General features: G+C 41.5%; 2 protein-coding genes across 6 annotated transcripts; one reads left to right on the top strand and one right to left on the bottom strand.

The window, feature by feature from the left end:
• The first annotated feature begins 433 nt into the window (after nt 1-433).
• Nucleotides 434-16,865, top strand: LOC110978191 (arginase, hepatic-like). 5 transcript variants are annotated; one of them, XM_022232977.2, is made up of 9 exons: nt 434-752; nt 1,867-2,147; nt 3,701-3,773; nt 4,688-4,797; nt 5,576-5,901; nt 7,018-7,122; nt 7,681-7,757; nt 9,589-9,648; nt 10,984-16,865. In XM_022232977.2, exons 2-9 carry the CDS (start codon nt 1,920-1,922, stop codon nt 11,142-11,144), a joined length of 1,140 nt encoding a protein of 379 aa, XP_022088669.1. In that variant the 5' UTR covers nt 434-752; nt 1,867-1,919; the 3' UTR covers nt 11,145-16,865. The 5 variants fall into 5 exon arrangements, with proteins under 5 accessions (XP_022088669.1, XP_022088666.1, XP_022088667.1 ...); XM_022232974.2 differs by having other exon boundaries at nt 435-724; XM_022232975.2 differs by lacking the exon at nt 434-752 and adding an exon at nt 763-1,207.
• Nucleotides 16,866-20,272: 3,407 nt separating this feature from the next.
• Nucleotides 20,273-24,042, bottom strand: LOC110978185 (toll-like receptor 2 type-1). Its single transcript, XM_022232966.2, has one exon. It carries the CDS (start codon nt 23,437-23,439, stop codon nt 20,671-20,673), a length of 2,769 nt encoding a protein of 922 aa, XP_022088658.1. The 5' UTR covers nt 23,440-24,042; the 3' UTR covers nt 20,273-20,670.
• Between the last annotated feature and the right edge of the window lie 2,258 nt (nt 24,043-26,300).

Raw genomic sequence — 26,300 nt, forward strand, 5'->3', positions numbered from 1 at the left:
CTCATAACGACTTATAAATATGAGTGGACAAAATCCGCCCTAATTATTATGAGAACCAGGTTTCTCAGGATTATTGTGGAGAACAGAATACGGCAATAAAGTTATAAGCAATGGCTGATCCATATAAACCAAATTGGGGGAAATCATTCATTGGGAGGCCAAAATATTGAGTGTAACATCAAACAACCCCATAGAAAATATACAATGGGGGAACTGGAGAACCGTAAGCGATCCTGGGACTGTTTTAAGAATCGAGAAGGTTTATAATAATTTATTGACAAACATGGAACACAATCGTGCAGACCTTTGATCTTTGAGCGGAAAATTATTCTAACCATCAGTGAGGTAGGACAAACTTCGCCTGCCGCATACGCAGTGCGCGAACACCATCTGTAGTCTTTATGTACGACGTTACTAGTATAATCCTCATTTATGTGTTTACTGACAACGTTAAAAAGTGCGCGATTTGTTGCCGTGAAGCATCTTGTAATACGACCACTCATCTCCACCGTCCTTTGGCTGTATTAGTGGAACCAGACTACATATTTCTGGACAAGTCGTGCATTTTGTGTTTACGTTCAGACAGGTCCCAAGCCAGTTTGTTTAGGAAGGGGTCAGAACGGTGAAGGGGCTCGTCAAATTTTGCTCTTTTCATTGGTTGATTTGTGATGGTGTGTGGCCGCAAATCGTATGATCGCACAGGAAATTTTTAACTACGTAAACGGTAAAGTCATCCATTTTGAATGAAAAATGTTAGTGTTAATGCCCCTGGTATGGAGAATGTGTTCTTATTCCTCCATGATATACCGTATAAATTAAACTTACAACTTGCAGGCTTTGTACGGGCATGATCGGAATTGCAATGAGTATGACGCAAACATTTACTAAGCCTACATCATTTGTACATGACTTGTCAGCATGATCAGCCCGTATATAGTGACGAGTGCAGACGGCCAACGTGACCAACGATCACGTTACTGAGATAAAGATCTAGGCCTAAATTCAAGTTATTGTCAGGATTGTGTCATCAGGCATATGTCAGGTCATGTGAGAAAATGCACAAGAATGTACGGATATCCGTGGACTGACACGAAGCCCACAACTAAATACTGTACGTGACTACTGTTTGGAGAAGGTTCAGTATTTTCCACCATTGTCACTATGGTTGTAGTTGTACATTCTCTTGGTGTCAGTGTTCTGTACTTAGGTATGTGGTAGTGTTAGCGTGATAAACATCTGCATACAATGTATTTGTAGGCAGATGTTGTGGTGGTCCATATGCGTACATGTAGCTTGGTAGGAAACCCAGCACGTAGCACAGGATGAATCTCTCCAAGCTATGAGTGCCTTGTTAGAGCCTGCTGTCCAAGCTAGTCATGCTTGTTGCTAATATTATTGGACATGATCTGTCAATCTGCACAATCTTTGGTTGATCTGCACTGACAGCATTGGGATGGATGATCCTGTTGTCTGTGGGAAATCTTGAAATTTAATTTGCCATTTCAAAAAATCTTCCATGACCCGGGATGGCTAACCAGAAGGATCAACAGATGAGGCTACAAGATGATCAACGGCACAGTGCAGTGATCAGCCATTCATGCAGACATGGCAGATTTAGCACTCCTTCCCATCAAGCAATTAAATGATTTCTTTTATAAAATATAGGTTGAAAACCAGTATACCACCACCATGTCCATGCCTGCCTTTTAAATCAAAAATGAGAATCTGAAAGAAACTATTTTAATGATAAAAGTTCAATTTTTATAACTTACAGCAAAATCGTGTGTAATAGAGACAGTTATCTTGTCAACTTAAATAGGTAGCCAGGAAGCTGTAAATTTATTGGGCATTGATGATTTTTTCCAGTGAATTTCGGTGCTGTTTAGACGGACACAGTTGAAGGTGAGTTTACTGCTACCATGGCCAATATTGCTACCGTGCTCAATCGTGTCGTACACGCCACCACTTGCATTACAACGGTGGCCAGCAGAACTGCTTTGACTGGTACTTCTGGACTCATCAGCGGTTTGAAGCGGCAATGTCTCAGGTTACAGTCTGATGTCTCCAAGTTGTCAAAGCGGCACGGCTCAAGCTATGTGACCAGACAAAATATCGGTGTGGTCGGTGTGCCTATCCATGAAGGGCAGGTGGGTGGTATTTGAATTTTAGTCGAGGTGAAGGGGAGTAATGTCTGTGACTGTATAGTCATCAGATCCCCAATTTTGCCACCCATTATCAAGTCTCACAGGTTATCCAGTAAGTGGCGGAATAAGGGACCTGGTGACTATATGGTCATGGAAGTTATACTGATGAATGGCTGCTGTCTGAAAATGTTAGACTTGGCATAGCCTTTGATCAAGGCGCCTGTGGCAAAATGAGAAGTCACTCACTCAGCTGCAGGAGACCAGTATAAGCACCAAATCAACGCACGAAGAAAAACTACAAACCACAAGCATGCCCGAAATTAACCATGCATGCGCGCATGCAGTAGCCGAACTGTATGTGTCATGGACTGTGCAAGCCTTCGCAAGCGGGGCGTGCATGCACTTCATCGTGTAGTCTTTCTTGGTGCGTTGTATTGATTTGATGCTTAATCTAGTCTCCGCCAGCTCCTCGCTCTTGAGCGACTATCCATTTCACCGCGGCTGCCTTGATCAAAGGCTAGACTTGGTACAGGGGATCGCCAGCTACATTGTATAATGAACACTGTTTGCTTTACTTGTATACAAATGATGAATGTTTAAAAGTGCAGTGGTAAAAAAAATTTCATGAAGTGACAGATGAAATGTTCCATACCATGAGGCGAAGCCAAGTGGACCGAAACATTTCATCTGTCACCGTATGGAATGCTCCTGATCATTGCTTGAATGTGAAACATTCATTGTTTGTTGAATACAATACCTGCATAAATCCTTAAATTCTGTTTGAAGAATAAATAGGTCCCGCTCACGTATTCAGATTCATAAAACAAATTGATGTCCGAAGCGCAAGCCACTGTACCTTGCAATGTTAGACTGGTTTCCGTCCCTACATTATTTTCCCCTTTCTAACTGGTAATGAGATTAATGAAAAAAGGGCGGGAACAAGTCAAGTGAATAAAGTTCTATTCAACAGGTACTATTGAATGGAACAAATAATTCAATGACATGTGATCAACTCTCCACCAATCAGATGACGAGATTTATGCAAGTATTATACAACAGTGGATATTTCAGGCCTTACTCAAGCTTCATTTATACTGAACCAAAAGAACCACATCAGCCTCCTGCAATTAAATATTAAAGTTTCCTTTGTTTCCAACAATGTGTTTTGTTTGAAGTGGACTTTTTTCTTGCTTAACGTTGCACTGGCCATTTTCAAATTGTAACGTGCTTAGCATTACATGCTTAAAACAAAGCTAACTACATTTATTTACCATGTACTGGGTGAGTTAGTCATGAGCTTTTCCATTGGATTTGAAATTTAAACAACACTAGTTTGCCATGTCCATTATGGCACTGTGATGCATTTTTTTGTCATTTTTTGGGTGCCAAATAGCGTGAAAAGTCTTGCAGACAAGTTAAACTTACAAGGAGACAAGAAAAATCCAATCTTTTTTGTGTCATCAATTTATTATGTAATGAAGCAATCCAGTAAATGGACTTTTTCAGTAAAGGGACTTTTTCAGGTCTGCACGTAGTTATTCCCTTTGTCCTTGCAGAAGAACATGGGTGTAATGTATGGACCATCAGTTATCAGGGAAGCTGGTCTGATGGCACGATTTAAACAGATGGGTGAGTTCCTTGTCGAAAAGTAGGTAGCACAGGTGGCCAGTCTGTAAAATCTTCGACTCACCACAATGTTCCCAGTTTCAATTCCTGGCCTGAGCCATAAGTTCGTTGTCTCCTGTGCCACGAGGGTTTTTCACTAGGTTCCTTAATTTTCCTCCCGCCACTTAAAAATCTACACTCATGATCTCTGGCTGTGCTCTGTGGGTAGATTTGGGTCATTGGCCGCTGCCTGAGGCACCCTTGTATGCCTTCAGCCGGACCACGTTGTAGTTTAATGTCTTTTTGTATAGCTCATTTGAACATAATTTGTATGAAATTTTTGCTTTATAAATGAATAAATGATAATCATTATCATACTAGTTTGGTGAAATGACACTGCCATTTCCTGTTTCAAATTTCAGTGTGAACTGTCACAGCACAGAGGCATAATCTGTGACCTCAAGAGATCTTGGCTTTCCAGTCACAATTTTACAAAATTCCAGTCACAAAATTGAAATGACGTTTACCATGTTTACAGATAAACAATTCTGTGTTTGATATATCAGCAAAGGTTTATTTGAAGGTCAGCCTTGCATAGGGTTTGTCATCTGTGAGTTATGCTGTGGTTTGTGAACTAACACAGTTCCAGTGGAATTTTAGGAGAGGGGAAATCATGTTGTACCCTTGCGTTCGGGAATGCCCAGAAAAACACACAAGACATCAACTAACTTTGGTGAAGGCTCTGCTTAAGTCGTGAATGCTGACAATATTGGGGGTGTGTGGCAAATCAAAGGAAGTGCACAGCAATATCCCTCCTACATTTCAAGGTCCAATAAACAGCATTTCCCTGTCTTATGTACATTGACATGGAAAGTGGTTATTCATTGTTTTGTCCCATAATTCATCAGTTTTTCTCCCCCTGTCTGTGTGTGCACCAGGTTTAGAAGTAGTAGACCATGGTGATCTGAAATATGAGTCTGTCCAAGAAGACAAGGTACAGACAGGTGTATTGAAGAGTTGCAGGACGCTTGGCAGAGCATTACACAAGGTACATGTATGCCTTATCCAGGGTGTATATACAATCCAACTATAGTGGATTGGTTTGTTAAAGTTCTGGGGCCAATTTCATAGAGCTGCTTAAGCACAAAATATCCTCCCTGTGATGTACATTGTTTTGGGATTGTATTTCGCTGTTATTTTGGTTAGCATGACTATCAGATAGAGTTTGAGCTGGTAACCTTTGTTTATTAAGCAATGTTTTTTTCCTGCTTAAGCAAATTTTGTGCTTAAGCAGTTCTATGAAATTGGCCCCAGAAGCTAAAATGCTCTATTATGGGCGCATCTGCAAAGTTAGTTTATAAGTGTTCCATTGATGGCCTACTTGGATCTCTGAGTTTCACAGATGGGTGAGCAGCATTGTTTTCCCCAATGCAATCTGGGAGTTGCTTTAAATTTTCCACAATTACACCCAGTTACCAACTCAGATGTGATATATGAAGATATGAATAATTTGGAAGTAGAGGTCATGCCTTTTCACTGCCAACAGGCCAAATTGTTAGTCCTAATGTAAACAAATACATTTACATTTACATGTAATTTAAAGTGATTGCCACCTGTACAGACTTCTTGGACTTTGTGTATGTGTCCAAAACACATGGGGGATTAGCATGTTGAAATGTCAGCTGCAGTTGATATGAGGTACTCTTTTAACCTGTCAGACATCCGGTTTTAAGTGGAATGCATGTAGTGAATACGTGTATTTTTACAGCATTCCCATGGCCAACCTCTTAGCCCCCAAGTTTCTCAACATGACTTTGTTTTTCCAGCTTTCGGACACTGTCTGCAGCATCATGCTGAAGCATGATCAAGCTTGCGTGGCGTTGGGCGGGGATCACAGTCTCACGATAGGCTCGCTGCACGGGCATGCCCAGGCAGAGCCCGACATGTGCGTGGTGTGGGTCGACGCCCATGCTGACATCAACCTGCCGCAGTGCTCCCCCTCGGGCAATCTCCACGGAATGGTGCTGTCATTTCTAGTACATGAGTTGAGGGACTATATGCCGACCTTAGCAGGTTTTGAGTGGGTCAAGCCATGTATGTCAGTTAAGGATATCGCTTATATTGGGATTCGAGACTTGGATGAGTGTGAAAGGTGAGATAAACATGTAATAGGAAAGTAGCCACATTTAACCTATTAGGGTAGAATCGTATCAGTGTAGTTTGTAAAATAATGACCAATTGCATGTACATGATATACAAAATAGATGCGGGAAGTACAAAATCTCAGACCAAACTCAATTTATGATATTTTATAGGTTTGTCTAAGGGGCCAAGGCTAACTTGCAAAACAGCAATAGGTCAATACATATCAGCCTTCCCCTAGCGCTCTTTTGGACCAAACCTAATAAGAATTGCTGTTGTATGCACGGTACGCCACATATAAAGGGTCTAAAAAAGATGTGAAAACAGAAAAAAAGTACATGTAGCTTTTCAGATGTCGGTTTGAACCACAGGTTTTGCCCTTCCCCAGTTTTGATGCGTCATACTTAGAGCTCTTGTCTGAAACCTTGGGAGGGAAATGTGCCACTCTCACATTCAGTGAGATTCAGGCTTCGTGTTTTATTTTGTCACATTCCACATAAATGACCAAGTTTTAAATAGATGTGCTGGTTTATATATGGAAGTAAAGTAGTTTCAACCCATAGGCAGAAATCGTCTGTTATATCTTCCATTGCCTAACATAGAATTGCATTAAGTACAAAATATGGAAAGTTATCAAAGTGGTCTGTATTACAGTGGTTTCCTTTCTTTGTTAAAAAAAAACCCACAAACAAAAAAACAATTCTGTCCCAAGCCACTGCAAATCAGTGGGCCATTGTTATCTCCTATTTCTTTGGTATGAAATGACTTTGAATATTTGTATTCCCTCCTGGATGGGGTGCCACTCCATAGCAGGTTGCTCTCAAGCTAATAATGCCAGTAACCATGTATACCTCTGGGTGGAGAGAGGCAGTAGGGTGCCGGTACTCGACTTAGCTATAGCCAAAGCTTATGGCCAGCAACTGGATATGAACCTTCCTATCCTCTGGTCTTGAGCAACAAACCCCAATCACCAGGCCATAGTCTCCCACCAGTCACCAAATGAAGGAACTTAGCTTCTGCGAAGTACATGTAATGATGAAGCTTATTTTTCCATTTGAAACACTTATACATGTACATGAATCTCTTCCTCCAGTCTTAGAACCGTCATGTTCCTTTTCATTGACAGTTACATTATGACGCAAAAGGGAATCACATGCTTCACCATGCATGACGTGGAGAAGATAGGTGTGGCAGAGACGCTAAGTCGCTCCTTAGACAAAATCAACCCAAAGTGAGCACACACTGCATATACTTCAGCCTTCATTAAGATGCTGGTGTATTGGAAATGCACCAAGAAAGTGTGCCAACTTGGCCGTCTGTGTGTGGACCTAAGAACGAAACATGTCCACGTACGTACCTGTACAGTGTAGCAGGGTGTGCGAACCTTGTGCGGACTAAGCCAGATCCAGGCAAGGTTTTCCCCTCTCCAAAATACAGGCTTAGAGACATTTTAGAGTCAGGGTTATTCACAGCAAAAAGAAGGGGAAACATCAACAAAAATCCAGCCCAAGACAGAGCTCTCGGTTCGCGCAGAATGAGTAGTCACCAAGTTTTCTTAACTGTACTAGAAGAAATGAATTTCCACATTAAGTGTGCAATGTAAACATTGATGCTTTGATAGTACAATGTTGTCATGCACTTTATCAATGGAACATAAATTCCAAGAAATATCTAATATGTTTTTGTTTTTTTCAAAAGAAAAGTCTTTTGCATGTCCGGTAGTTGTCACATTTTCTAGATAAACTGTTCTTGAATATTTAACAATTTGGATGTTTCTCTCTGTCCAAAGGGGGGATCGACCAGTCCATTTAAGCTTTGATATTGACTCATTTGACCCCTATGTCGCTCCGAGTACAGGAACGCCATGTGAGTACACATAAGTACTTCTCTTGTACATAAATGACTTTGAGGATTGTTTTTGTGTGCTGAGCAGCCTGATGCCATGTGCACGCATCCTGCCTGTAACTAAAGGACAAGTTGACTCTATAGTCAACTATGCTTGTTGCTCTAATTTGCCCCTAGTAGAGTGTAAATAACTGGCCCTATAACATTTTGTCTGCCTAGAAAAACAGCTAGCTTGAAGCTTCTGTTACACTATGAGTCTATGACCATTACGCTACACTGAAAGCTTAGGATTTTTTATGACATTGTCCGCAGTGGTATTACCTTTGCTTTTAGGACTTTGATGCTGCATGACCAAATCACACGATTTTGTAAACATTTCAAAAATGGCCCATATATGTCACAAATGAGCCACCAGATAGGGTTTTCTAAAGTCTCTTCTTCACCTCTGACATGGATATCTTTGGAAGGTCTTTGATGTTTGGCCACAGTGGAAATTTATATACGGGTATTTCCAGAAATTAGGGGTCCATTTTTTTCTTTTTGTGTCCCTATCACGTCTGACATATGTGATTTTGTACGTTCAGAACACATTTTCTAATTTCCAAGAGTGATGAATTAATCAAAAATTACCTGCCGAACAAATAGTAATAGTTTGAAATCAATTCTGGTGATATTTCCATGTCAAATAACAAAGGTCAGATGTAACAGGGACACAAAAAAGTCACCCTATTGGACCCCTACTTTCTGGAATTACCCGTACAGTAAATCCTTGGGCTGATAGCAGGGCAGTTCAGTGCTTGCCCAGTAAAATATTATTTCTTGTAGAGCAAGAATTCCAGTGAAGTTTGGGGAGATCAGATGAAGTTATATTCGGAGACAAAGCTGAGATATGGAAAAATCACTGACAGCATGAACAATAACTCCTGGTTTTTCTTACATGACCCACCATTTCAAACCAGGCTGAAGGCTTAAAGTGTAGCTGCAAGGACTTTTGTTAAAAACAATTTTTCTGTAACTCTTTATTCTTCTTTAATGTGTGAAAACTCGTTGTACTTGCCTTTTTGCTAAATGCATTGAAAAGTGCACTTATTAAACGCTTAAAATTATCCATGCTTTCCTGATAAGAGAGGGCGCTGTTGCTGTGATGTCATCCAGGGAAGACACAGTTCAGTGCACAGGCTTTTCTATTGGAAGTTTTCAATTCAGAATTTACTTATTGAAAACATTTCTGAGAAAGGTATTGACGTTTGGTAATTGCTGTGCCCATGAACAGCAATGAATAAGCAAAAAAGTCCAGCAAAATCTACAAAAATGCAGGATTTTTTGTGCACAAACCAATGTAACATTTAGTCAGTCTTCTTGGGATGACATCACAGTTTTGCCATGAGTATGGAAATACTCCTCAGCATAAAACCAAAAAGGCAGTAAAATACCCATTGAAATAGTGAAACAAAAGTTGCAAATTAGGTTAACTGAGACACAAAGAGGGTTTGTATTGAGACAAATCGATTGCAGCCACAAAAAATAGCTATTATCTGGAAAATGATACATGTATGATACACACACAAAACAGTGCGAATTTCACAACTTTTTCATTACATGTAACTACCAAAAGTTAGTTGCCCATAACTGCCAAACTATACATCAAATTAAAATTAACTCTAGGGGAGAGGCATTTTCACACATTCAAATTACCTGCATCAGTCAGACTTTTAGAATGGTGGGTGTGATTTGATTGAAGTTGTTTTCCAATAGTTCACTTTCCTATCTGTTTCTAAAAGTAACCCAGAATGCTAAAATGCAATGTATTCAACATTGTCTTCACTTAATCCATTGTCAAATATTTCAACAGGTTCCGGTGGTCTAACATACAGGGAAGGACTGTACATTGCTGAAGAGTTGGGAAAAACAGGTAGGCCTATGTGATAAATATTTCTCGAACATGTAAAATAATTGTATAAGTGCAGTTTGTGGAACCACAACTTCTTGCTTTTTAAATGGTTGTGCAAGCTTGTCAGGTTTGACTATGCAAGCGCTAGAAATCAATGACCTTATGTGCAACGTTCCATCTTCAAAAATCGTCCACAAGAGCATCTACTGTCGTAGACTAGCCCAAGTGGCACTGTGACCACCCCTGTAAGTGCCATGCGGACGCCCATGCCGACCACCCTTCTGCCAACTTTTCAACAGAGCATTGTGATGCCAACTGCTGTCACTGAGCCTTGGAGAGCTCAGTGGCTGAATGCTAAGATATCAACACTAACTAGAGGTCATGGCTTAATAAATCAAGTCCTATCCAAAAAAGGCAGCTGTTGTAATTTGTAAAGGTCTCTCAGTCTTACATGAGGGCTTAGTACTCCCAGACTGATAAGGGGGACTTTGCTGAGGTCGGGAACATGTTGAAACCTTCACTTGAGGGTAAGCTTAACTTTATGGTACTAATATAGATGCACATACTGTACTTTGTGGTTCCCATGGCATGCATTGCGATTAATCTTGAGACCCATACGAAGTTTTCCAACCAGGTTCTTGCATGCGTTTGGCGTACACGCAAAGACCATATATTCCAGATTAAATTCATTGTATGCACTCAAAGTGCCTCGCGTCAAATGCGCATTAGTTCGTGCTTCTATGCCGTGAGTTTGTACCAATGGACTTTCAGTTTCATTTAGAAACACGCCCTCTTTTGTTCCCGCTCAGAGCGGGTACCTCCTCATACCATTTGTGTTCTTGTTTTCTCCTTCCTACTTGTACACAATAAGCCTTTTGTGATTTAAATTTGAATAAAATCTGGTACACTGAGCTATCTGATTGCACTTAAACATAACAATTTGAATTCCCGAGACTAAAGACACTGTTGCAGTACCATGTGATTTTGGGGTAAGGTTTTGCATACCGACTGCCATCTCTGGAGTGGACCAGTTCCTTTGTACCCTTCTTATCCATTGAAAACAGTGTATTGGTGCAAAGCGTCTCTTTTAAATAAGCAAAATTTTGCCCCGAATCACAGGTTATAGCAACAATGTCTTAAGTATAGAGAATTCAAATTGTTATGTTCATGTGAATCTAAAGAACTCAGTGTACCAAATTTTATTCAAATGTAACTTGCAAAAGGCTTATTGAAATGCCCCCCCCCCGCATCCTTAAATAACACCTCACCCCTTCTGCAACAAAGCTAAGCACAGTGCCAGCAATTCTGCCCATTTACCCTCATCTTTCTGTGTGGCACCAATGCCCTCCCCTCAAGGTCTGGTGAACATGATTGACATGGTGGAAGTCAACCCGGAGCTGGGCTCCCACATTGAAGAGGAGAAGACGTCCAAAGCAGCTGTCAACATCATCTGCGCTGCGCTGGGAGAGACTCGAATGGGCTACGTGCCTCCTGACTACCAGCTCCCGAAGCCTTGATGATGGGATGGGTGGCCATCACAGCCAGCACAAGCAAGCATGCCTGGGACTGATCTTGGGTGAGAGGTAATAATGCCAATAATGTTCAAATCCAGAAACCTTCCATAGCACCTATACACGCTGCCATGTGAAATCTGAAATCCATTTACTTATTCTTCTTATAAACCACCAGCTTCATGCTGGTGCTGATCGTCACTAGTCTGTGCCCTATTAAAGCAATGTGCATTACAGTCCAGGAATCCACATGAATGTTTTTTTACAGAGTCCAAATTTCACACTCCTGTAGTTAATCAATGGAATTTTCATGGTGCTGTATCTGTTGTTACTTCACAATGTGAGTTGCAGCAAAAGGGTATTATACTATTTTTGATCTATAGCTGTACATATGCACGGGCACGTGTCTTACATTAGGTCTGTAGGTTTGGAATTTGACACCAGCTATTCAGTTCCTCCCAAGCCGATTATTGGTCGTGTGAAAGGTAATTGGCAAGAATCACGGTGGTGGAGTACATTCTGTGAAACATACCAAACTGAGTATTATAATTTTTAAATTTTTAAATGAGATAATACAATTTTTTCTGTGAAAATTGTGGATATTGCAATGTTGCTGTCTTGTATTTATAAGATTTACTCAATTACTCAAGGAGTTGTCATGTTGCAAACCCACCTCTGGGATATTTTTGCTCCTTTATTGTGTGCTCTCTTACTGAATAAACAGGAATAGATGATCAACAGAGTGAATCAATCAAATTTCAATGAAAAAGTTAAACCTTTACTTGAGAAATTACGTTCATTGAAAGTTGAAGGTCGGTGAGTTCATTCAGCCAGTGGAAGGAGTTTGAAGTGTACATTTTTCATCATTTGGTAATGTTCAGATGTTTCTGTTCAAATTTGTCTTTACAACACCTGGCTCACAGATTGGCAAAGAGCATGTAAGTTGGTAGTCACTTTTTTCCCCCTACTTTTTTCTCTTTTTTTGCATTGCACTCCCCCAAAAGACTAGCATCACATCTATTTCCTAAAATATTTTACATGTATACCGAAGCGTACGCGTATGACTTCTAGATTTTCCAATCAAAGCAGTCAGTTCGGCATGGAAAAGAAAACTGGATGAAGAGAAACAGGGAAGAAACTATGCTATTGTCATGCCTTTTTTGTTTTAAATTTCACTGATCCAGCCCCTCGGTGGTGCTAATTTTTGGAGTATTTAGATATTCAGTCGATAACCAAATATTTCAATTTACTTCCCAAATCGAATATTAGAAGATGATAATCATGTTACAAAATATTCTAAAAGCATATTTCACTTTTTCATGCGTTAACTTAAAGTTGGCTGAATGCATATTTTCCATAGTTCTGCTTTGTGTTAATTAGGCACTAGTGAATATTCATCTGAAGGGAATTTTGAATATTTGAATATTCAATCATTTAAGTGCACTCAGCTCTACCTTACACTGACTATTTGTTAAGAGTATAAAAATTGAGGGACTGCTGAAAACATTCACAAGACAATTTTTTTTAATGAATATTTTGATATTCATGCGCAGTAAATATTTATGAATTTGTTTTCACACTGTAATTGGTTGCAGTTCCAATTTGAGAAATAAGCTTAAACATTGATAATATAATAACAGTTTAAACACAAGCAAGGTAAAACCCAGAAAATACATTACTTGGTATTGGTAAATGAATAAAACATTTAATAACCTATGATAAGAGATAAGATCCAAACTGACTCAGCCAAAACTGCCAGATTACTCGAACAAAATTATGTAAGTGGAAAGATCTGATGTGTTGAAGGCACAAAATTGGATGGCAACAATTGAAGTTGATGTCAAAACTTCAACCTAAAAAGTAGTTTTGGAATGCCGATAGAATGATACAGAAAATATTTTTTTCCAATTTAGGTGAAAATTTACACCCTACAGCTGTAACTAAGGGCAAAACGAATCCGAGTAGTATTCACACACCTGAATAATATCAAGTTTTGATCTGGATTTCCTGTATTTAAGTATACAAAGCTAATATTTTTTTTATGTAGCTTAACTCTTTCACCACCCCCCATCAAAATAGTTGGCCTCTGGTGGTGTGTGAAGTCAAGCAGAAGTGCATGTATCTGTAGTGTTTCTGTTTGTAGCCATTGCCTTCCAGTTAGTATATTTGGCATTGGCCACTATGGACAGGTACTTGGCGTTAAGAGGAACGAAAAGGTCCCTGTGTAAAATCCCGTCTGACTTCTCTGAACCTTATGCGTGCATGTGGGCCTACATGTGGGTGAACCCGTAAACGGGTATTGGATTGCATTTGCCGGAAGCCGCTTCACCATCCGTTGCCACGTTGGTATTGTGTTCATTCTGAAATTGGCTCGTCGCCCAGCGCCCGAACAGGGCGTTAGGAAGGGCTGATGGCCGCCTTGCACAGATTTTAGTGAAGGAAGTACGTCACACGCGGTCACGGCTAATGACGCGCAGAGCATTGTGGGTAAATTCTGCCAGGTGCGCCTTCCTCTCTGCTGAAAATATTCTCACTACACTTGATTAGTTCATTCAAAATTGATCAAAAGAACCTAATATTTGAAATATATTGCCAAAAGACACGTGATCAGTGATACTTAGAAGATAAATTACCACAATGTGATTGTACCAAAGCCATGTTTTCATAATATAAGCCGACATTTTGGCATGTGCCAAAGCATTACCATTGGCGAACCAACAATTTCAAATAACCTTCTCTAACAGAAAGTGATAACCTTGCCGTCGGAGGTCGTGCTTATAGTAGCCAATCACAGTGCAAAGCCATCAGCCCTTCCCAGCGACGAGTGAAATTCTGAAACAGAAATAATTGAATCGAAAGTGCAAGGTGTTTGCAAGCGATGTTTGCATCTGTCAGCTTCCCGTAATGTGAAAGGAAAATCAGCTAAACTTTCCCGGAAGTGTTTGATATAACTTTAAATGCGTCGTGCATTAGCTGTTGTCTTAATCGGCGTTTTACTGCATTTAATTAAATGTATGCCTTTTTGTCTCGACAGCCCGTTTGTTATGTGGAGAAATGCTGATGGATGATGAAAATGTGATGTTTAGTTAAACGCAGTTGTCAACCAAAAAGAATTTATTTCTATGAAATGTTAGTTTTATAATTTTCCTGAAATATGTCTCATAACATATATAAACTTATGGTGTGGGTCATAATCGTGACGCACACAGTCTTCTCACACAAAGGCTTACGTGCATGAACGCGTATTCCCCAAAACAGTAGGTATAGAATTTCAAAAATTCTGAACATTTATCATAACTTTAGAGGGGGACATTATCCCATTACAAACTAGTGTGTTAAAAGGGAATTAAATGTCACATGATTGTAGAAATAGACTATTATTTTGCAACTAACACACTTGCGTTTTGCAAATGAAATGTTTGTTATATAATAGACTATTAGAAGTAGTAGAAATAGACTATTATTTTGCAACTAACACACTTGCGTTTTGCTAATGAAATGTTTGTTATATACAGTTAAAACCTGGGAAGTTATATAACATTGTCTTTAGCCTTACGGAAATAGGAACTGTGTTTCCGTATATCAATCTATATACATGTAACTATCCCCACTGCAATACACTTTCCGTTTATTTTCTTGAAGTACATATATATTGTGTTTATTCAACCCTGTACTTCTTACCCATGTGTGATCAATCGAGCTGAAAAGCTGAATCATATTTTGACATTTCATATCCAATCGTTCCGTTGGCTCATGTTGGGGGTTTTAACTTACACAACAAGTTTTTAAGCAAATTAGATCAAGTGGCAGTTAAAATGGCAAGTCATGCTTTTGTTAGCATTTGACACGAACGTTGCACTTTTGGATGTAGTATGCGGCTGTATGCAAACTCATGCAATGAGAGATGGATTGAGCTTAGTATCCATACATCTACTGTATTTGGATTTGAAATCCTTTATCGTAAAAGTTACATGGATTAAACTGGGTTGTGTCATTTGAAATATTATCCAGTGGGGTGTCAGGCTTTCAATGTGTTGATTTCTTGTACGGTCCTAAAATGCTCGTTTGTAGTTCTTCCAGTTGTAAATATTTACCGTTTTTCTTTATTTCTGTGCTTATTTTTAAACGTTGATTTGGAACTTTTACTGTGATGGAGCCAAAAGCTATTTGCAGACGAATAATGGCACGAGATTATCTCACACTCAAGAAGACAGTAATGACGAAAGCTAGGGCTAGTTTTGTCCCGTTCGGACTACGGTTGAGAGTAACGCATGCATACACGTACGCATGAACAGTGGTTTCCTTCATAGAGGAAGGACACAGAAGGAGTTTGAACTGCCCGGGCAGTAACATCCGGCCAATTACCGCTTTCTGGCGTGTCTGGTATGTCCATAGCCAGAGCGCAGCGAATGCTTGCTACGCACCATCTGTTTCACAACCACGAAACCCCTTTGTACCCTATGATCGTCGCTGCAATTTGTCGATGGTAATTTGCATCCTTAAAACTTTATGTACTGAGGTATAGGAAATTGAATATTCATACCAAGTTGGTACTTGGTATGATCTCATGACAACATCAAATTTAATGCTTGCGCAGTTGCTTACATTATGCTATGTGCCCTAAATCTATACGTGCAGTTATTGCCCTTATTGAGCTCTTTCTTCTGGAGTTATTTTGGGAATATATAGCCCTGTTGTTTACAAGATTTTGTGTTTTGTTTGAATCATTTTTATTATGGCATTTGTACAAAAGCGTGTTTTTTGAGATGTCACGATCACTCCCTGTGATGAAATAGCGCATTTTGTCCCTAGTAAAGAACTAAGCTTTCGAGTAGTAGTGAACATTTTGTTGACCAGTCTTAGCCAAATTCGTACCAAGTCTTTGAACACTGATGCATTAGACGGAGGAGAATAAAAATTGCAAACTTTGCATGGATAATGGAACAGCGTATCAAACTTTTAAAAGTTTATTTACGGTGGCAACAGTAGGTCTAATATCAGGGATTTCTCTCTCTCTATTTCCTGGTTAAAGCAATAATTTGTATTTAATTTCAAGCAAAAAACTACAAGTATTGCTTGGACTGCCCGCTTGTCAGGCTAAGATGCAGACTGTAATCAGGCATTTTTGTAATGTTTTCTATTATTGGTCTGACTTGGCGGTGGCCATCATTGAACACTTTGAAGTGCCTGAGTTGCAACTCCTGTGTCCTTCGTCTATGTTTCCATGTAGATGTACAGTACATGCATGGACCTATATGCATATATTATTTCCTAGCGTATAGCCATCTACATTCACTTCGGCCACGGGCCTTATTTGCAATAGAGTCCGCCCTTACCGGAGACTTCCTAGATGCGCAGTGATTGCGTGTTGAGATTCGTCTGCAGAACTGATAAAAGTTTAGGTTTGTCAAAAGCTTGTTCATCGCACAAAAGCAAGCACAGTAGAGATTCTATCTCTTGCTGGAGAACATATCATTTTATTGGTATTACGTGATCTAAAAATCGTACGCTATATGACTTTTATGTGCTTTTTAGCCGTGGTAATGTTCATGGGAAATCATTCATCATAGGCTCGTTTTATTGTAATTTTTAAAGTATTCTTTACGAGATTCCCTTGCCTGTCGTTTCGTAGTTAATTTGCTGAATCTTTGTACACGGTATCCTAAGCCAGACGGTGCCGGTAATGTAGTTTGAGCCCATAATAAAACACTAATTATCAGGCTTTAATCTTTCGTTATGTCTACTTAATTTGTCTCTTGATCATGCTACATATACATGTACTTACTAAACATTGAAGTCATGCGTATTTGTAGGCCTGTGTTTTATTTGAAAATTTGCATTTGCAGTCCATTAAATGCCCAATTAATGTTCCCATTGTTCCTTGCATAATTATCATAGTATATTTTGCATGTTGCCACCTTGACCTATGTCCTGTAAAAATGCGAACGTATAGAACTGATAAGGGGGCCTATATCTGCCTTCAGCAGAAGCACCCCCTCATCGGTTGAAAAGAGCCATGTTGGTTGGGAGTGTTCAGTTTGCTGGTATCGACGCGCCCGGAACGCGTGCATTTCAGTGCAGTTCCGACCAAAGGAGCTGCCGTTGCTAGGAAAATGGAGAACGACAGCTGATAATGCCCTGATAATGCGGCTCACGGGCTTTAGTCGCGACCATTCCCCTGAGCCGGTCTTAAACGCACATTTAAGACTGGCCAAGCACATATTTATTCCCTTCTTTGTCCATTCACCAGAATGGCCTAGAAATAGTGTTGGCGGGTGAAGAGAAAACGAAAACCTCTTTTGCAGCGGCCAGCTTTCTTGGTTGATAGTCTCAACGCACCGCTAGTGCCATACCTCAGGCTTTCACATAGGCTTTCGTGTACAGGCAAACAGTCTCAGTTCAAGAAATACTCAAGTGGGGCCGTGTCTTTTGATTTTTACCTGGAACCATGGAGGAATATAATTGCCTGTGCGCCAAGCTATATCAAACACAACGAGGTCTATTGAAGCGTGCGATACAGCATGTACCGTGCGCAGTGTACATGTACACTGTACATGCATCGTTCTGGCGATGACGTCATCCAATCAGCCTGGGAGCGCGAACGGCCCAAAGGGTTTTTTTTGTGGGCGGGGAAACGCAGGATCTTTTTTATGTAAACATTCAATTCACGATTTTTGAAACGGTTACGTATTTATTGTTATTTTAAAATTCTTCACGTGAACTAAATGATTTCTATTTTTGTTACCCTTTAAAAAGCAGTGGACCGTAAGCCCCATTCGCTTATTAATGTTGAGCAAAGCCGTTTCGTAATCTTCAACAGGTGCATGCTGAATGCAGAGAATGAACGTGTCTGCCTTCTCTGATAATGACGACTCACGTCCCATAAATTCGATTAATGCTGTTTTGCGATTACATGTAATCTTTCTTTTATTTTCGTTTTTTGTATTGGGCCTATGTTTGAAAGTCTTATTGGCTCATATCATATAGGTATAGCATATTAACCGAGAATGCCCGTACGTATTTATTTTCAAAGCTATTGCCAACAGACGTATTTATTTTCAAAACTATTGCCAACGGACGTGTTTTATTTTCGTTGTTTACTTTTGTTTGAAAGCGATCTTTGCTTATGGCGGTAGCATGTAACTGCATTAGTCTGAACATCCCGTGACTCGTGTGCTCAAGCATTCTTTACAACTACACGCTAATGGGTTCATTCATAAGAGTCACGTTGTACTTTGAACAGGCCCCGAACCGGATGAAACAGATATGCATTGAGTCCCGAGTACGGTGCATTTTGACCTTTTCCGGACGTTTCTCCGGAAGTGTTGAGAAACGTTTATGTTGATGAAAACTCTTAAAATTCTTTTAGATGTTTATTCCATAGTCTGAAAACTAAAAGAAAAGTGCAAATAAAACGTGTCTTCATCATCAGTTCGAAGTAAAAAGAAGATGACTGGAAAGTGTATGGGCGAAATCGGACGCTAGGATTGCCTAACCTGACGCACTTCTATTAAATGTCAAAAAAAGTCCTGCATTAATTTGTTTTTCGTTTTGAAATGGAAAGGAGATTATCTTTGTTATACGGCAAACTCTGTTGCTTGTCAGAGACTGCATACTCCAAAAAAGGGGGGCGCTAGAGTTTAAACATATTTCTGAACAAGTTTGTACCCACTTCTTTACACGTTTAACCCTCGACATGCGCCAAACATGTACAATGGAGAAGCGTTTAGCATTTAAACACGTTCCTAAACACATTTGAATAAACATTTCGTGGGTCAAATGTGTTTTAAAAAGTGGTTACAAAAAACTGTTTAATTTGAACTTAAGAGGTTGCTTTCTGGGGCAAATCATTCCAGCATATGTCACTTTTAATTTTGCATTTAACCTGAGATTAAATCAAGGGGTTATGCGTATTTCATAATTTGGCCTTAGGCTTATACTACATTACACAGTTAATGTACTGAGTTAAAACAGATGAAAGTGCCGGGAGTGGGTGATGCAGCAGTGAACTATCGGTGGACAATTTCAGATTAGAAGATGAGATTATCGGAATAAAAGATAGGAGAGCAAATCTTGTAGCTTCAAGCTTACGCCACGTAGAACATTTGGACGACTCTTGCTAGTCCAAAGTTTATGGGCAGTGTGTTCATCATTACAAACCACGGCCCCTGCTCGGGAGAACTAGCATCGGAACAAACTACTTTACAGAAAACTTGATAAGCAAACACATAACGAATATTCAACTGGCTGATGTTGACCTTCCAAAATCGGATCTCAAAAAAACCAGGGCATGTAAGAGTCAAGTTATCAGACTCACCATCCGCCTATGCTATTACCACGTGGCAAGGGCCGCGGCAAGTCATCAGTCTAGTAATACTACCCAGCACTGGCGACTAGGATATTCAGATTGTATTCTCTACCTCAGTGACCCTCAGTAATGTCCGATAAATGCCACATCATGTTTATGAGATATTTAAAAGTTACTGCACATCAACAGGTTAAGTCTAAAATTCTACCGCCGGCCTACCGGCCCGTGGCGGTTTAAGGCTTAATGGATTGAATTTACGAGAGCCAACCCCGAACTGGCTTGTCCAAGGTCGTCACGTTTTGGTAGATCAGAGAGTCCTCCCCCCCCCATCAATCTGTGACCACAAAATCTAAAAGTTCATTTCAATGCAATTCTATCCAATATACTATCGTCACTGAAATATTTACAGGTGAAAAGCTGAGGAGTATCCTTTAGTAACAAAATAGGGGTGGGTTTGTTGACTTTTGCATTGGCCCGTTCGGGCTCAACAAAACGAGTGTGAAGCACAATTGTTTGCTTACAGTCTCATGGCATGCAGGTCAACAGTATTAATTTACATTGTTCGGCGTGCATTGGAAAGCGTCACTACCCTCTGATTCTTATCAGAGTATTATTCTCTTCGTTCGATTCAAACAGCTTTTTTGAAGTTAGGCCAGGTGGCCCTAATTTGTCTAAAGGGGAAAAATTTAAGTTAACGACAACTATTATGGAAAGGTTTGTCACATGGGCAGGAGGTTTGAGAGAGAATACACGTTACGGAATGTGACATTGTATGAATTCAAAAACTTCCTCACCGCTTTTAGAAAGTTAATGAACAGAAACACTGTTATAACAAGGTCCCTGGAACTTTATAACAGCTCCCTTGTATTATCAGTAATTGAAAACAAAGGAGAATAACTCGGACTTGGGACGTAAAATTGTCCATGTTATAAACATGACTTTGTGTACATGTACAGTACTTTTGAAATGATGTCTTCTTCAGGCTCAGGTCGTGCACTTTCCCAAGTGTTCAGCACAACAAGTGAAAATTTCCCGATCACTTTGTGTGCAGTCTGTCTTTCAAATATATCATCTTTAGGAAAATGTGGAAAGGTCTAGATACATAATAAGAAAATTTTTATGTTTTGTCTGAGAAAAGGACGCTTAAGACTGGAATAATGCGTTGCCGGTTTGAACTTAGTGTTTGCAACAAACCTGGGTCGTCATATACACCATCAAACTAATTTATACATCCAGACGATGATTGACGTTGGGGGATATCTTCAGTTCCTCTCTGAGCCGCTCCCAGAACAGATGCTGGCCGAGCCCGTCCTTCGGCCACTTGAGGTAGCTCTTTCGGCACAGTGTCTGGCGCAGAAGAATCGTCATCTTATGGTCAGATATCTCCTCCAGTAGGACCAAAACCAGCACATCCCGGCCCTCATTAACGAGCCGCAGGTTGGCCATCTGCATCTCGTAGTAGCACCACTCACTCTCCATAAAGTGGTCGGTCAGTACCAGGATGGTCCGTCCGCTGTTCTGGATGGCCTCCACGGTGACATCCATCTTGGAGTCTCCCGCCGGGAGGTCGCGGTCGCTCAGGCACAGCCGGAACCGCTTGTCGTCCTCCTGGTGATCTTCCAGCTGGGGAATCAGCTGCTGCATTACCCACTCCCGGTCGTGGTCGTTGTAGGACACGAAGGCGTCGAATCTGGGCATGTTGTTGTTATCCTCCTCTGCTGCTGCGTCTCGGGTGTCCCGTTGTATCAAGCCACGCCGAAACACCATGAAGAACTTGTAGCGCAGGTGCCAGTGGTAACGGACGCAGAGGAAGATAACCGCCAAGATCAATATCGACCCTGACGCCAGTCCAACTCCCAGGTATACAGCGAGGTATGATACACAGTAGTCTAATTGAAGTCGTGCTACCAAATCCCCTTGGTGGTCTTCTGGGGAACTACATCTGTACTTTAACGGAGAGAGTAAAAAGATTCTCGTGTCTTCAAGAAGCCAATCTCGGAAATCCTGTATATCGCATGTGCATGAATATGCATTTTCGCTCAGGTCCAGCACGCGCAGAGCCGGCTGCTGGCTAGACGACAAGAGTTCAATATCAACGAACGTGATTTTGTTTCCGGAGAAAGTCACCGATTTCAAACTCGGGAGCTGGGGAGTAAGAGCTGAGATGTTTGTGAGCATGTTGTGGCTGAGGTCAAGCACCTCGAGCAGGGCCAGATTCGCGAAGGTACTGGCACTCACAGCAACCAATGCGTTCTGGCTGATATTCACACGGCGAAGGCGTCGGTTATTATCGAAGACACTCGTTGAAAGGTATGTAAGTGAGTTCCCTCCGAGGTTAACCGTCTCCAAAAGCGGCAAACCCAAGGTTGCCCACCCGTACCCACCCGATTCGTAAAAAGAGTCATCGCTGATACCGTTGTAGGACACATCCAGCGTACCAAGGGAAGAGCAGTTGCGTACAACTGCGAGCAAGAAATCTTTTTCTATGTTGTTGACATATAACTCCTTGAGGTTTGGTGACAAATAACTGAGGGTGTTTGTAAGATATTCTCCGCCCTCGTTCCGGGAAATGTCTAAAACACTCAGAGCTGGGAGAATAGTGCTCCAGCCGGTAGGTGGAATCTGATGAAATTTATTGTCAGCTAGGTACAGGTACTCCAGGTGCTGAAGTACCCCCAGACTACCTGCTAAATTATGCAGTTGATTCCCCTTGAGGTTCAAACTTGTCAAGAAGGGCACGGATATGAAGTCATTACGTTCCAGCCGGCTTAGCTTGTTCCTTGCCAAGTTTAGAACCCTGAGTGACTTTGTACGGTTGAATGCAAGCAGTGATTTAGCAGGCACTTGTTCCAAGAAATTATCAGAGAGATCTAGCTCTTGCAGATTGTTCAGGTTTGCAAAGGCATGCTTGGTCAGAGAACCAAGAAAGTTTAGACTTACATCGAGCTTTTGGAGAGTCGACATGAAACCTAGCGCCCCTTCCTCAATTTCCCATATCCTGAGGTCTGCGAATGAGACAGACGTAATATTTGGCAGGTACTGTGATAAACGGCGCACAACTTGTACAGAAAGGGTGTAGCTTGTAAGAACGTCTGGCAACGCGCCGCTTAGATCCAACTGAACAATTCCAGACGGTAACTTGTCAAGTGCGTTGTAATATGTATTACTTAAGCTCAGCTGCCTGAGATTTTGGAGCGGAGAAAAAGTACCGTTGCCTATCAGGTAGAGACTGTTCCAGGAGAGGTCAAGGTGTGTTATCGGCAGAGAGCGGAGAGCTGAGAGAGAATGATTACGGAGATACCCTATATTCATTCCCGACAGTAGCAGCCGTTGCAAGCTTCTCATTGATTGGAAACCGTCTCCAAGTTGGAACTCGTCTCTCGGGTCAAGCAAGTTTTGTGACAGGTCCAGCGTATGTACCCTGCGTAAATTTCTCATAGCGTCAGACGGCAACACGCTTATGTCATTGTAGTAAAGTGAGAGTTGACGGAGGTTTTGGAGATCTCGAAATGCTCCTGCTGACACTGAGATGATGTAATTTGACGACAGATCAAGATCCTCTAGTTCCAGGAGCCCCGTGAAAGCACTGTATTCCAAAGACTCGATGTTGTTTTGGGATAGATCCAGACTCTGCAGCGACACAAGGCTGCGGAAGGTGTTGTTACCAATACGGTATAGGACATTAAGGGAGAGATTCAGAACCTTCAGACTTGCCAGGGCGGAAAAATCGCGCGTAGTCAACTCCAAGATCTCATTCGAAGACAGATCGACAGCGGTTACCATTGGCGGGAGGTTGGCTGGTACCAAAGACAGATTTCGCGCGCTGCAGTCTAACTTGGTGCTATTCCACAGCTTGCAGGGTGCCGACTTACTGGGAAGACCAGATGGACTTGGGTCGGCATTAATCCTGTTTGACGAAAGCGTCAGAACAAATACAGCCACCAACAAATGGAGCACTGGCATCAGTGCGATATTCAAACGAGGGACAGCCATTCTGCAAATTGTAATTCTGCGTTCGAAATTCTTCGTCAGGCGGTTCTCTGTGTGAAACAAATAAGTTCGGATTGTCCCCCAATTGGAAACTGTAGTAGTGAGTTTATGGAATCAATGTGCCGGAGCTGCGTTTGACTAAATAGCTTAAAAGATCAGAACACGGTCACTATTGGCAAGGTCTTGCACCGGTGTGGGAATGACTATTGTGTAGTCGACCTTTTATGAACTTGCATGCCAGGTTTCGTCCCACTTCCGCTTTGCGTGTCGTGACTGAAAAGCAAACGAGGAAGTAACTCCTGAAAATTCCACGATGTTGCTGCTGACTTGAGTGTTTGTGCACTACAGAGGGAATCGTTCGTCATTAATGGGCCCTTATACAAACGAACCATTTTGGCGCTACCTTAGATAAACGCACCGCGGCTAAGCGTGTTTTGATTTGATGTAGGCCTACGTTGCGCAAGCCTAAACAACCAGACGGAAATTGTGATTTCTCGAGATGTTTGCGTGACTGGGTTAGTCACGCAATTTATTGACCATAGTTTTGCCAATATGTGCCTTCACCGCGACGCTTTGATTTTTACTAAACAAGGGTGCACGGCAAGTGAACTCCATCAATCGAATGTGCGGACATCAATTGCCTGACTGTTAAGTTAGTCACGATGTGTAGATTTTCTATCGTTCAGTGGGAAGTTTCGTGCCTCGCATTGTGTTCAAAAGTGAAATTTGGAACACTTCCGTCAGTGTTCCGAAACCAAAATGCCCAGAGTGTTGCTGAGAACTGCGGAAGAGGAGTGGTAGGCTGTTACGTCTTTAGCCTGTGTGATATATATTGCATACATCTGCCATAACGTGTTGCATTTACCTGAGCATTCGAGTATCAGTCTTTTTATGAGCTTTAATGGGGAGAGATACTTTGTAAAATTTACTTAAAATTTTTTCCAGGTTTTACGGTCAACAGTTTTTATACATCATATGGATGTATTAGACACATAATCCAGTATTGAGGTCAGTAAAGAACGGTTACCGGTATTCACAGTATAAAAAAGCAAGTTTGGCCCGAGCCAATTGGGCTCATCAGGCCGATGTTTATCTCCGGTTTCCTTGGCATGAACGACTGAGAATATTTCTATTCCCCCTGGGTGGGATGCCAGTCCATCGCAGGTTGTTTCCCCAGCTAATGCTGGTATCCATTTATATACTTTTGGGCAGAGAGGGGCAAGCAGGGGGTGAAATGGCTTGCCAAGGGCCACAACATACTACCAGCAACTGGATCCGAACCTCCAACCCTATGAATAGGAGCCACAGACCCTAACCACTTGGCCACATGCCCCCCGCTCTACAAAAAGCCTCTTTTTTGCTGGTTCTTTATCATCTGATTGGCTGAAACAAGATCTCGTGGGATTCACTAACATAGGTTAGTGCACGAAATGTGCGTCAGCGTGACCTGGGCGTGTGGCCAGTAGTGTTTTGATTTTTATTTATTTATTTATTTAGTTTTAAAGCAACCCACTAGGGAAACACAAAATGAAGACTACGATCGGGGCTCTGGGGGATGTTTTTTTCAAAGAGAACTTATATTAAGTCCGACATTTCACCCTGGGAAGCTTCCACGAGGCGTGAAGATTAGTCTCCCTCAAGACTGGCAATGCAACCATTTTTATCACAGGAAAAAACATTTTACGTGGTCTTTGTCCATAAAGTTGTTTAATAAAAATGACGCTGCCCAATGGGGAACTATACCCAAAATGTTTGACTGGTCATAGCGCCCTCACATGGTGAGAACAGTGAACAGCAAGTAAACACTGAATCTATTCTGGTTCCCTGATAAAAATGTTAGGTCAGGCATCACCCACGGATATAAATAGATATGACGCAAGGGTCAGGGGTCACAAGGTGAGAGCCCGGGTGTTTCCGACTTCATTACAGTGGTTCACCGTGTTTGTGTGGGCACATGCCAGTCGTCAGGTCCTGATTCTTCCTGAATTTTCCTTTGCGGAGGTTACCGAGGAGACCTTCAGTTATATTCTGCATTTCGCCTGGCATTGATTTCGGCCAAGGCAACCTTCGATTTCAGTGTAAAGTCAACTACTGTAGGATCAACAGCTGTCATTAGGACACAGGAGTTTACGTTCAACAACTAGCCAAACATCTGAACATGCCGAATATAGACGAGACGACTGCGGAATATTTTGGCCATTTCTGGGAAACTGGAGGAATTCCTCCAGTTTTAGTCACGTGGACACTGCGTGATACCGGACCCTTGATTCGTAGAGTAGTCAAAATCGTCGGGTCTGGTATCCAGACTAACCTGAATCTATCCGCTCTGAGCGGAACGGAAGAGGGCGTGTTTTGAAATGGACAGTCCCACAGACATAGCACCCTCGGGGGGAGCGGGTTAGCGTTCTTTCCGCGCTTTGCATCAATAAGGCCCGGGTTCGAGTCCCGGCTTTGCCCAGGCTTTAAGTGCATTTGGTTTCCAGTCCATACCCGCTCTCGCAGGTTTTCTCCGGGTACTCTGGTTTCCTCCTGCCTCTAAAACTGGACCTTCTTCTCAACTCCGTAATGTGATTGTGATTAATGAAGTGTATGAATAAACGTACAGTTATTGGCGCTAATAGCCTGAGATGTTGAAAGCGCCATTAAAACAAAACAAAACAAAACAACTACAACAACAACAACATAGCGCCCTCTACTGGTCGTGCTATTTGGCTGTGCTCGCTGGTGCATGTCGCCTGCACGGCCGGCGCTCCGGCCAAAACAGTAAAACCGGTCATTGGGCTAGACTATGCACACACAGGCGACAGGCTTGAGTTCAGTTCAGCAATATACCTCATGAATAATTCATGTTTTGGGACTCACCC

This window comes from Acanthaster planci, linkage group LG01 (assembly GCF_054643075.1).
Source record: "Acanthaster planci isolate LZ-2023a linkage group LG01, COTS_SCS, whole genome shotgun sequence".
In the NCBI taxonomy this organism is placed as follows: Eukaryota; Metazoa; Echinodermata; class Asteroidea; order Valvatida; family Acanthasteridae; genus Acanthaster; species Acanthaster planci.